Here is a 14061-nt window from a genome sequence, read left to right as displayed (position 1 = left end):
GACCAGTGTATACAGGCTCATCCTCAGAAGTAGTTGCCAACTATCCTCAGGAAATATCTACAGTCATTGGAGAGGAAAGAGGGGTCTCTTCTTCTGGGCCACAGAGCAATGAGAAGCAGTTGGAGTGCTTTCAAGATCTCCAGCATCATTGGAGGACTGGAGATAACAAAGCTGGTAAAAGTTCCCTGCACGGTTCTCTGATGGCTCTGCTACTGTAGATGGCTATTCACCACCATCTCTCACAAAACACCTCCAGTGGAATCCACCCCCAAACAGCATCACTTTCAATGTTTAAACTGGGGACCTCACATTCTCCCTTTAAGTCCATGCCAAAGAGGGTGGATTTAAAAGGAGAATCTGGGGGAAATTGGAGGGTGCCTGCTGTCAGGGGTGCAATTGTTAAGCTAACAGCACCAAAATTTCAGGGTATCTTTAAGAAACTCTCCTGATGGTACCACCCAGGTTTGGAAGTTTGGTTCAGGGGGTCCAATGTTATGGACCCTCAAAGGTGTAGCCCCCATCTCCTATTAGCTCCCATTGGAATCAATGGGGGATGGGGGAAAACCTTTTGGGAGTCCATAATGTTGGACCCCCTGAACCAAAAATCACCTAACTTTGTTGGTATCACCAGGAGGGTCTCCTGAAAAATCCCTGAAATTTTGGTGCTGCTATACTGAAAACTGTGCCCCCTGCAGGCCTGAAAACTGAAAACTGCAGGCCTGAAAAACTGAAAAAACACTAAAAAATACAAAAAACACACAAATGAACCTGAAATTTTTACGCCCCAACTAGGGGGCACTCAGGGACATAGGGTACCCCATCTCCCTTAGGTAAATACGCCACTGAATCTCAGCAATAGCTGTTAACGCAATAGCTGTTAAAAGTCCCTAGGGTTCTGACCTAAAACTTTAAAAGGCTTGAAAACATCATAATTTACAGATCTTCTCCTTCCTTATGAATACTGTTATTTAAATATGTAACAAAACACTTTGACAATACTGTCCATCTACCAACTGTGCAGAACAAGATACAATATAGATTTATCTTCTCTATATTATTGCCATAGCTATTAATCTTCCTTTCCTTGGATATCTGACATATCATTTGCATCTTCTGGAACCACTCCAAGACTGGACTTCAAAAAACAGAATTATGAAAAAAGACGGGGTTGTATTATTTTGTTTTGTGACTCAACTGCATCTCTGCATCCCTGAATCTCATAGCAGGGTGAAATACAATTCAAACAGGTAAAATACATAGATGTAGATTTAATAATCAATTTTGAGGAGAAAATATCACCAGTTGAAAAACTTCTAAATCAGCATTTAATTACAAACTTTTAATCTCAAACTCAGCTTCCTAAATTCATCTGTTTAGAAAGAATGGCATCTTCACAAGCAGGATCAAGTAATAAATATTCATCTTAAGAATCCTACAAAGAATTGAACCTTTAAATAATTTCATTAAATTAACAATCCTGTAGTCAGTGTTTAATAAGGTAAAACTTCTTACTCCCAACAGTTATTTTAACAAGTATTTGGCAGATAATAAAAACACTCTTCTATCAAGCTTCCAGAATTATAAGTAGCATCGACATTTATTAAAATTGTTGTTATCCAAGTCCCAGAGCAAAATGTCAAGCTTTGCCAAGCTCATTTTGACACAAATACACAAGGTAATAAAGCTTTCCTACCTTGTATTTCTTCCCAGTTCTAACACTGATGCAATCCAGGAAATCTCTGCTGCACAGGGTACGATCTGCTAGTTTACAATTTGCTCTTTTCAATTTTTCTTGCAAAAGCTTTATTTCAGATTTTTGCGTTGCTATGAGATATTCTAATTCCCTTGAAGAATACTGGTGGAATCCCTGGAAAAAAGTAATATAGATAGGTTGGGACAGAGGAAAGAAACAAAAAAGGCAAAACTGGTGGAATACAACAATTCTGTACATTTTAGTAGCATAAGTTTGGAGATAAGAAACATGCTGAAAGTACAAAAATATGTTTTATCATATGAATAGAGACATATTGTGTGTATGTGCGTGAGACTAAATTTACAAATTTACAATTTATGTATTCATCTTTATGCCCAATCTGACACTGAGATATACATTAACTTATTTACTTGCGTAATTTGGATGGTGCAGTCCTAAAAAGGACTGTTTTGAATTCAAAGATGAGGACTTCAATGAACTTAGAAGGGAATCATCTATTAGTTTAGCACCTAGGATCATCTATTAGTTTCCTAGTAGCACAGAATATCGAACAACATGATAATCACACAGTCCCAAATATAATGGTTAAACTTACCCTATTCTACCTCTTGGCTAAAAAAAAAGCCAATTTGAATTTTAAAATACTCAAACAGCCTCTGGAACAAAACAATACTTTGGTGAATTATTAGGAAAAGGAATCATGGAATCTGAGGATTATTCACTATGAGAATTCCCAAATATCCTTTTTCTCGTGACTTAGCACAAAGATAGTAAAATAAAGAGGGCATTCCTGAGTGGTATTAAAGGTTTTAATGGATCATAGACATTACGGTCTTCTTAGGCCATCACCAGTACTCTCAAATGAGCTTGGAAAGAAAGAGGGAACTAGTACAGACACTGGGATACTGGTACTGTGTCTTCACACAGTCCATCCTTCTCCCATCAGAACATAGTTTGTTCCAGCTGAGGCTTCTGAACAATCACCAAGGACACCAAGGTCTACTGTTATTTTCTGCAAACCAAAAATCAATATTTGCAAAACTGCTTTTCATTTAAAAAAAAAATTAATAATCCTTTTGGATTAACAGTGCAGCTATTATTAAATATTTTCCAATATCCAGATTAAGAGATGTTCATGCACGGATTCCATCACCAACAACCAATACTTATCAATAGGATAGGAAAGAGGGGAAGAAACTTTGTGGTGGCGTCCAATCTTTATTGCGCCTGAAGATTCCAGTTCAAGACACCCAGAAAATCTGCAAATGGGAAAGGTAATTTCCTGGTATATCAATGGTATACCATTTTAACTCTTAGGATCAAAACAAACAAATCCTTGGGTGATCTGTGATCAGATCTTCCCAGTGCCTTTATAAACTCAGGAACAGCTATGTTTAGATTTGTTCAGCCCTATCATCTTGCACTGTTTTGAAAATGGGCACCAAAGCACACAGTTACAAACTTTTAAAGCAAAGGGGGGGGGACATGAGGGGGAGGACATAGCCCCAAACAAATATGAGAATTATCATTCATTTTTACCCACTGCCTTTGTTAAAACCACTATTTTGTGCATTATTGAAGATGGTACTTTGATACAAGAGAATGATTGCTCAAAAAAAATTAATTTTCAAACGGATGGGAAATGGGGGGTGGAGCAGGGCTAGGTAGGCACTGGGACCCAGGTGGAGCATTGTACAACAAAGAAGATCTGGCATGCTGAGTTCTGCGGCAGAGGAATATACAACCCTACCAACATGGAATATACAACCCTACCAACATCTTCTTCGCTTTTACACATGAAGCTTGCTGGGAGACCTTGGACTACTCATAGTTCTTCAGAACTCTCATCCCCCTATATCACAAGGTGTCTGCTGTGGGGAGTTGTGCTGTGTTACAGAAATTATAAACCTTTCTTAGTGTTTCCTGGAAATTTCTCTCACCAAGAAACCATGAAACTTCTCCCACCAAGAAACAATGCCTTTCTGTTCCAATATGTGCTATCAATTAGGAACCTACTCAACCAAATAAAATATAAATATTTTGTGCACATTTGTATTGTAAATGCTTTTTTCATTTTTGAAATATTTTAATGCTTGACAAAAAAATCTATCTCCCTAACTTAATTTCCCAAAGTTTAAGATTTCTATTATAAATTTCACCCTCTATCCCTTATCCCACTTCTTTTAACTTTGTATCAAACTTTCCCATTCCCACTTTAACTATCAGTAGTCTCTCATACAACAGTTAAGTAAAAACCCTTAATTAAGCTGACTGCCAAATTCTAAGTAAACCCTTTCTTCATCTTCTTAAAGGTTTCTTTGGCACTTGCTTTAGAAGTAATTATTTGCTGCTGTCCCTTGTAAACAAAAAAAGGCCTTCCCACATTTAAGTCAGGAGAATTTTATCTGATTTTTCTTTAAATGCATATTCTTTCCTTTTCTGTAGAACTCAAAGGAATCTCTTTCATCCCAATGATGTCCATGTCTTTTATCTTGCTTGTTGACTTCCTGTGTATTTTCAGGATCTGTCCTGTCATTTATTTGGAGCAAAAATAGATGACAATGGATCTACATCTTTTGTTTTGGGGTTTTTTGAAGAGACTCCATAGATTTTTTTCACTCCTTGATGCCAATTCTTCTTTCTTGATCTTTAGACAGTTGTCTAAAGCTCAGGAGATCTTCTTCAAATCTTCCTTTATTGGTTCCTCAAGGCTTTCTGTCTTATCTGGTACTCAAGATGAAGAATAGCTAGATCATGTATTTTGACTTCAATTTGAACAGAATCAACAGGTTTTTTTTAAAAAAAAGTTTTAATTTCTTCCTTGGTTTTCTCCATATTTTCTTCCAGTTGTACAATTTTTCTAAAATCATGTTTCATCTCTTTAATGCCCTTTATACGTTCAGACATCATTCTGGGAATATTCTTGTTGACATTATTTTTCATAGAGTACATTTCTGACATAAGAGTCTGGAGCTTGATTATGATTATGACTAGAAGAGCCTCTGAGAAGGGTTGCATGGCGTGTTCTATAGGTATTCTCTCCTGACGCTGGCCAGCATCAGTGGTTGGCATCTTCCAGAGGATCCTCTTGAAGATGCCAGGCTACAGATGCAGGCATGTAAAACGCTGTGGAGAGAAATGCTGCCAGAATTCATCACGGCCATACAGCCCGGAAACCACACAGCACCCAAGTGATTCCGGCCGTGAAAGCCTTCGACAATACGATTAGCACTTCGTTGATGATTTCAGTGACTTCCCCTATCAACGATCCATTACTTCTAGTTGCCATTTTTGCCCACTACTTTTCCCCCCACTACATTTTTGTCAGTACTTTCACAGTTACCCAGGTTTTACAAGGTTTTAACATAGCAACCAGTCTTTCCCCTCTCTCTAGTTCAGTGGTTCTCAACCTGTGGGTTGGGACCCCTTTGGGGGTCGAACGACCCTTTCGCAGGGGTCGCCTAAGACTCTCTGAATCACTGTTCTCCATCTGTAAAATGGATAAATGTTAGAGTTGGGGTCACCACAACATGAGGAACTGTATCGAAGGGTTGCTGAATTAGGAAGGTTGAGAACCACTGTCCTAAAATGTCATTTCTTTTCCAGTTTTTGTTTTGGCAGCTCACCATCTGAAAGAGGGATAGGCTTAGGAAACTTTTTGATTTTAAAAGCACTCTAGCACCTTTTTCTCTGGGAGTTCCTTTTAGTTTAATTCTTTTTTAATTCTTTACTATACTCTTTATTTTTCATCACTGCACACTTTTTAGGAAGATCTGCTTTTTGCACGTTTTATTGGCAGCACAGATCAGACTTCTCTCATTGATCTCATTATATCATCATTCCATTCCTCAGAGATACACAGCTTGGATGTTTCCTCCCAAGGTTGGTTGGCTCAAACTGGAAAAGATGCTGCTAAGCTATGGCTTTTCAACTCTAGACAATCACTACGGTGACTGTTTTCAGCATTATCTCACCAGAGGAGCTCACCTCAGGAGCACATGCAACTTCTCTTGCTCTTCCTTATCCAGAGAGGCTTATGTACCCCTTAGGACTGCTCACTTGAGCTTTGTTGTCTGCAGCAAGTCAAGACCAGACTACCCAGAGCCATTTCTATACTAGAAGTACTGTTTTGACAATCACAGATCATACCTACGTTCCATTCTCTACAGCAGTTCTTCTCAAATTTTGTGAAGTTTATTCCTGGGGTACAAGTTGTGTAGACTATTAGTCCATGAAGGTCTTGCAAAACCAAGAATAAATTATGTTGAAATGACTGCTAGAGAATGGAGGAAAGATCTGCAATTCTTGTATCCTTGTGACATAATGGTGGGTTGCCTGGTTCCATCTGAGCCTCATACAAGATAGTGGGGTGAAGGACTCTCAAATGGAAATGGATTCAGGCATGATGAAAAAACATCTGGCTGTTTCTTATTTTAATGGCTACACTGATTGTATCAAGGATGTGGGGTTCTCAACTACAACTGAGGCATTATGTAAAAGTACCTGCCTCTCCTTTCTCTAGCCTTATGAATGGCAGTTGATAGTAGGGAAGATGGATCTAGGCACAAAGTAAAGGTGTCCAGCTATCTACTACCCTTGGCCAGTTGCACAATTTACTTGTATAATCAGAAGAATGCCATCTTTTAGAGAAGGTGCAGCTGCTGTTGTACCTGTTTGCTAAGCTGCCAAAAGAACTTGGTTGCTTCATCAATACTTTAAGAACAGTTGTACATATGTCACAAATCTAAATCAAATATTCAAAGTCTGGTTTAAAATTTAATTGTAAATATACCAAGACATTTTTAAAGAGAGAGCTGAAAGTGACACAAATTACTGTGGATCTTGATATGTGGACTAATTCTTTTTCTGTTCAACAACAATGTCTGGTCAAACACATTTTGCCAGGTTTTGTAGTGTTTTAAAATGTATTTGATCAAAGTCAATAGCTGAGCACAGATAAAAATAACTTCAAGCATTTCAAAAATGGCATATTCAAAATAAGTAAATAAATAGTTCCCACAGCAGTGAAAACCAGTATGAAAATGTACAGCAACTCACACAAACCAAAATGAGTTTCCATTACCATTGAGGCCCTATATCCTACATAGTGTCATGCCACCTCCTGACCTGCAGAATTCTATCAAATAAACAGTTACGGGAATTTGTGTGTGTCTCAGCCTTCTGAATAATGAAAATAATAGGTAAACATTAGTTAGGAAGTATCTAATTATATGCTATAAAGAGTTTAGACTCTGCCAAGAGGCTACAGTTCTAGCAGAGTTACTCAAGACAACTGACTAACGATCAATGGCAACATCAGCACAAGAGAATAGACGAGGTGATGGGGTGGAGTAGAGTGGAGTGGAGAACAGACGTGGTGATGGGGTGGAGGAATCCTTGAAGGAAACATACTGGGCAACAGCAGTAGTGGAAAGTGACTCTGGCAGTGAATCTTTCATAGACAACAGTAGTTCCACTTCAGCTAAACCTGGTTAGTATTGTGTAGGAGAAGGCAATGGTAAACTCTCCCAAGCCACTAAAAATGGAGTCCATCAAAATCTTAACAAGAATGTGCTAATAAATACAGAAAACAAAACAATGGCCAAGGGAATGGAAACACTCTACTTACATCCTAACTCCAAAAAAGGAAATGTCAAAGACTACAGCAGCTATTAAATAATGTAAAAGACTGCAGCAACTATTAATTTCTCACATGAGTAAAATAATACTCAAAAACCTGCAATAAAGGCTGATACCATACATAGAACAAGAAATGCTAGATGTTCAAGTTGTATTCAGAAAAGGATGACGCAGCACTAGAGATCATAATGCAAACTTACCGGCAAATACAAAAGAATTTCAGAAGAAAATCAGTTTGTATTTCATAGATTACAACAATGGTTTTGACTGATAGGATGATGAAAAGCTATGGCTGGTTTTAAAAGAAATGGGTGTGCCACAACATCTGGTTGTTTTGAGGTGCATACCTGTACTCCAGGCAACAGGCTACTGCTAGGTCAGAATGTGGAGAAACAGAATGGTTTCCAATTGGCAACGGTGTCAGAGGAGGATGGATTTTATCTCCCTATCTTTTCAATCTATATACAGAACATATCATAGGGAAAGCTGGATTACACTTAGATGATAGTGGAGTGTAAATTGGTGGAAGGAACATTAACAATTTAAGATATGCAGATAACACCACATGACTGTTAGAAAATAATGAAGACTTGAAATGTCTACTGATGAAGGTTAAAGCAGAAAGTTCTAACACAGGATTACAGCTAAACATCAAGAAGACAAAAGTAATGACTACTGGGGAATAACAGAATGTTAAGATTGACATTGAAGAAATTTAAATATTCTATTCTTTGGCTCCATCATCAGCCAAAAGGAAGACTATAACCAAGAAACCTGAAGGAGATTGAGACTGGGAAGGGCAGCCATGAAAGAGCTAGAAAAGATTCCTAAGTGTAAGGATGCGTTGTTGATGACCAAGGTCATGGTAAATGATACTACAGCATTTCCCATTACATTGTATAGGTGTGAAAGTTGGACAGTGAAGAAAGCTGACCGGAAGGAAGTTTACTCATTTGAAATGTGGTGTTGGAGGAGAGTTTTATGGATACTTGGCCCAACAAAAACAAAAGAGTGCGTTCTACACCATATCAACCCTGAACCCTCCCTACCGTGTTTCCCGAAAATAAGACAGGGTCTTATATTAATTTTTGCTTCAAAAGATGCATTAGGGCTTATTTTCAGGGAATGTCTTATTTTTTTTGCCCCCCCCCCCCCCAATGTGACCAGATCAGCTGCATTTGGGAATCTGTAACTAGGGCTTATGTTTGGAGTAGGGTTTATATTTCAAGCATCCTCCAAAAATCCCAAAAAATCGTGCTAGGGCTTATTTTCGAGGTAGGTCTTATTTTCAGGGAAACAGGGTAGAAGCTAAAATGACTAAAATTAGGCTATTATACTTTGGTTACATTAAAGACAAGACAAAAGTCACTGGAACAGACAATAATGACAGGAAAAGTTGAAGCCAGCAGGAAAAGGGAAGATTCAACATTAGATGGATTAACTCAGTCAAGGAAACTACGGCTCTCAGTTTGCAAGAGTAAGGCTGTTAATGATAGGTCATTTTGGAGATCATTAATTCACATAGTTGCCGTAAGTCAGAACTTGTTAGCACTTAACATGCAGTAATTTTAGAATCAGAACAGACTTTTTCATGGTTCATGAGATTGCATGTATAGGATAAGGGATAAGGATGTTGGTGGGGGGGAAGTTTACATATGTGTTACAAGTTTGTACTGGGCCAAGAAAAATGCTGCTTGGGTCCTGAATATGCTTAACACATTGCAGAATTCTGCTTCTGTTAGTAAAATATTTTGCTTTGCTCTTGTTTATTTAGCACACACTAAATATTTCCTGGCTTTTCAAAATGTTGCAAAATTCCATTTTTAAAATATGTTATATTCAGTATCAGAACTGATCATACAACTATTCCAGTACTCTTTAAACAGTAAAGAATATTCAACAGACATCAGAATTTAGGAAAGATGTTGGACTTTTGAGCCCAGTTAATTTATGCACTGAAAAACTGAATCTTTCAGGTGCAATTGCTGTACCAACAAGTAGAAATGTTGAGGAAGGATTGTACTAATTGTTATATAAGTGCAATATCAGAAACATGATATCTGTCAAGGCACAGTGGTGGATAGAGATATACATTCATTTTTTAAAAGGATGTGATTTCAATGCCTTCCAGTGGCAATACACATACATCTACTTACAGAGTATGTCGATTAACTCATTGGGTAGCAATAGTAAGGCAAATTTTTGTGCAGAAGGCAAATATTTGCTAGAACTTCTGGTTCAAAATACAAAACTAACAGTTACCTTTTTGTTTGCCTGTATTGTTAAATGCCTGCCTCTAATAGAAAAGTCTTAATATGCTTTTTACTACTCCCAGCTGACTTTTAAGAGAAGTATCCAAAAATCTACTGGTAGTCCCTCTTTTTACATTTGACTTTTAGAGTTTGGGTCTGCACGGTATTGCTTGGGAGATTGCTGTCACCATTTGAGGTATCACAAATTAAAGTATGCAAGAAACCTCTCCATCAGCGTAAATCATATTATATCCACAACACCGAAGAGCCGACAATGAATTTTCTTAACAAGCTTAAGAAGAATGTTTAGACTTTGGTCATATGGGAAAGAGTCAGATATTTGTTTACTTACAGTTCTTACAATTATTTTGTTTATTGTCTGGGCATGGAAATATACTGCTTGAAAATCCATGTGACTGTTTTCCATTGTACATTCTTCTGATTAAGATATATTTCAAAACAGGATGATACATTGAATGCCTGCTAATGATGGCCTTTTTTGTGATGGACTCTTTTTGAATATGTATTTAGCACTTGAGAATGTATTTTTGTTCTAATAATCACTTCCATTATTATCACTGTCTCAAAATTTTTCTTTGATGGCTAATATCTCCTGTCCAGTATGATTACACAGCAAGGTGCTTCTTGATACTTTTTTCAAAATGTATGCATAGCCCTGGGAAGTTCACATATTTATTTTCCACAAGCTCCTTAGCAAGCCACCGTGTATTTATGGCAAGAGCCATTTTCTGGTAAATTGTTTTAAAAAGGGAAGTCAGAAGGGAAATTGGTTTTTATCATTTATCATATCACACATTACAACAATGAGTAGATTTTTATGGGGCTTCATCATATGCATATATTTTAATGCACACAAGGATTAACCAAATCTCATGCAGGTCATGAAGTGCTCTAAATTGACAATGAAGAATCTCTATTTCACACACAAAATATGCCCCAATACCTTAAGAGCAGAACTGTTTCTGCTTACATCGTTTACATGGGCACACAATATGTCCCAGTCAGTTCAATGAATTGGGGTGAGTGGGGGTGTCTCCCGTTGTATCTGGAGCACCACTGTCAGTTTATTGCTTATTTATTACAATTGTATCTTCCATTTTTTGAGGGGGCTGCAGAAGTGTAGGTGGCTTCAAAGAAGAAGAGATCTTCAAAGAAGAACTCCATTCAAGCACCAACAAAATCCAGACCAGCTTTGCTTTGTTGTACTGTGTAACTTTCAACACATTGTCTGGGACCTCATTTTCATCTATAGGGATGCCTTGTTGGCCTTTTGCTTATGGCATCGTTTTAATTATCCATTCCACAGCCAAACTGAAATCAAAACTACATTCCATATCTCACACTAAAGGAAGTGGATGTATTGATGACAGTTGCATGGGCTAATGGTCAGAAGACTTTCCTGGTTGGTTGGTATAAATAACATATTTCAGAAAAGTCCAATCGAACAACTTTCTGTTTTAAGCCCATGTTTCTTATTTCTGCTCTTTATAGGATCAAATCTGTATTCTGTTAACTAATCCAATTGAGAAATGTTTGTGTAAGGGGCATTCTGTCCCTTTTAGATAGATGGATTTCACGTTTTCTCTGGTGATGCCAAATCATGTCAAACTGTAAACTTATCAACTTGAAAATAGCTGGTTTAGCTAGGAAGAAAAATGTACAAAGTCTTTCCACTTTATGTTTCCTAACAAGCATGGCACTCTTTGACAGATAGACTGATGTTCGTAGAACAGTTACACTTCTGTCACCAGCAGAAATCAAACCTTGCACAATAACAGGGTAAATCAGGAGCGATGCTTGTTATGAATTATCATCTCTATACATTAGAATCTCAATCATACTCAAACAAATTCACCAAAGTGTGGTTTTCAATCTGCTAACTATGCATTCCATAATAGCCTGTAATTATTAAAAACTGACAAGAAAGCTACGCCACCTGTGTTTATGTGAAGCCAGGTAATGAAAAAAACAACAATGCTGTCATCACCTCTCAATTCCTGATTGCATTATCAAAACTGTAGCCGAGTTTGGCATCTGGGTGTGACCTTGTTAACTGCTAGGGTAATTAAATTTATTCTATTGGGAAAAGGGATGATAAATTATTAGCAAGAAGATTTTGTTCACATTTTATTAAATTGGCCTGTCAAAGGGTCGGCCAAATTATCAAGGGCCTCATTTATTGGAGGCCAGCCATATTGCCACATCTGTTACAATTATTTATAATTTCAGCAGTTGAAAACCAACTGAGTTAGGCATCCGCCATGTAAAGTAATTTACAAATTATCTGATGAGGGAGTGTTTTAGCTTCTCCCTCATTTCTAGCCAGCAGAAAGCCGCACTGTAATTACAGAACACGATTAGGTTCTTTGGGGAACTTATCTTGCACTCATAGCCATAGTAAGATGCCGCAAGAACATATGGAGGAGCTTGTGCTTCTACTCCCTGAAGCTCGTGACCCGCCTGCCGCTGAGCCCTTGAGTTGAATTTGAATGAGAGTGCCATGGCTAATGTTCTACACATGCACCATTTATGCCACAAAACAAATCGGATCACTGTTAATTATGAAGCAGCTATAATCAGGCCTTCACATCTGTGTAATGTGAAGCGCAGTAGGCTGTATTCCAATAATGTATGACTACCTTTGGGTTGCAAATTGTGAGCCATATTGGCTGAGTAGTAGTTACTGAATTCAAAGCAACTCCTTTGATAAAAGCCCATCACAGAGATATTTTTATCCAGATTTTTTTTAAAAAAAAACAACCTTCTCTTTATCAGCTATTGACCATAACAGTTAAAGCATATGGCACAAGTTCATTAATGAACAGTAGCATACAGTACTCTAATTTAATGAAACCACTTGAGCCATAAAAATCAGATTTACTTAATTCCCTCTCTTCCTTTTTTTTTTTGTTCCTCTTCGGCATCTAGCCTAAGCCCTGGACCTTTACCTGTTGTAAAAATGTGATTATATTTCTTTATATTGGTGAAATAAGTTTTTATAAAATATTACAGGACCTCATCAAAGCAACGTGTGAAGAAAAAAAATCAAGGTGACCAAAAAGTTAATTTTGATAACTCTTTTTAAAATTGGTAAATCGTTAGGGTATATATTACTTGCATCACTTTCTAGCAGTTGCATTCTAAGAAAAACAGAAATGCTCTTTATTCCGTGAAAAATCTTTCTGCAAAAAGCAACTAAACAAGCTGTACCCAGATGGCAAACCAGCTACAGTTTAATTAATCCACTAAAAGCCATTCCGTTTTCAGTACGGGTAATGTAATTTTGAATAATTGTGGGGGAAAAAATTACTAAACGTTCTTAAGTTTTATTATAGCAGCATGAATATGGCCACTATAGAGTAGTTAAAGTTGAGTTGCTGTTTCCATAATAAAGCCCTGCACTTTTCAGAGTCTTCCTGCTTTCCTTTGCTTTGATTGGGAAATGGGATATTCGCATTTACTAATCTACTTGTTATATGAATAGATAGAAACTTTAGATACTGCACTCCACAACTGGTTTAGGACATGATTGGATTAATATTAGTCTAAAAAAGGGGTACTATTTTTATGGTGAATCTCCCTACATTATGCAGGATTGACTTCTGCTTTCACTCCCCTAACTCACTAACCATGCATAGAAAGTAATCAAAGTATCAGGGCATCCCACCTGACATCTGCTTGACCCTAACAGGCATCTGTACCACACATCAGGGAGATCCTACATTCAATTAAAGCAGTGCTAAGGCTAACATGATGATACCAACATTGAAATTCCTCTAAGAGAGGCCATCAGTGTTTGAAATGGTCACGTTATTACACCAACACATCACAGAATGCTATTTCTTTTCATAACCAATTGCCATTTATTTCTGACATGATCTTTCATACATGCTGAAAATAAACCATCATTGCCATCAGAGTACTGCTATCTAAAAATATGGTCCAAATCAATTTGAAAAGAATGACTCAACCTATTTGATCAAAAGCTTCTCCAAGGCAAGTAGCTTCCAAGGCCCAGCCTGTCCAGCTACTTTTGACATACTTAAAGGTAGTTAAGTTTCCTTAAGGGAGGGCAATGAGTTCCACCAATCCCCTTTCCCACTGTGCCATTCCTAAAGGTCTGCTGACCTTCACAGGCACTTAAAGTTTTGTTGGTTGATGATTGGATCAGGCCAATGTTCAGATTGTCCTGTCACAGAAGATACATGCTGTTGAATGTGCAGGCTAGACCATTTGTTTACATTTTCCTATAAAGTTTAATAAAGGCCTAATACAATTTTAAATTGTTTCTTTATTTTTATGTAATGTGCATAGCATTCAAAAGCAGTGAGCAACTGTAAAAACGAAAACACAGGGAGAAGGGGTTGTGGTTCATTTGCTTGGTAGAGCAACTGCTTGACATGCAGAAGGCCCCAGGTTCAATCCCTGGCAGCT

General features: G+C 37.6%; 1 protein-coding gene across 7 annotated transcripts in view; it reads right to left on the bottom strand.

The window, feature by feature from the left end:
- CNTLN (centlein) overlaps positions 1–14061 on the bottom strand; it is a 221399-nt gene that overhangs the window by 122692 nt on the left and 84646 nt on the right. For all 7 annotated transcript variants that reach the window (XM_048504012.1, XM_048504015.1, XM_048504014.1 and 4 more), the window contains one exon: positions 1694–1867. In XM_048504012.1, coding sequence (XP_048359969.1) covers positions 1694–1867 — 174 coding nt within the window. The remainder of the gene's footprint in view (positions 1–1693; positions 1868–14061) is intronic.

Source organism: Sphaerodactylus townsendi, linkage group LG07, assembly GCF_021028975.2.
Source record: "Sphaerodactylus townsendi isolate TG3544 linkage group LG07, MPM_Stown_v2.3, whole genome shotgun sequence".
Taxonomy (NCBI): Eukaryota; Metazoa; Chordata; class Lepidosauria; order Squamata; family Sphaerodactylidae; genus Sphaerodactylus; species Sphaerodactylus townsendi.
The sequence above is the reverse complement of the archived record's forward strand: the minus strand, read 5'-3'. Positions and strand labels throughout refer to the sequence as shown.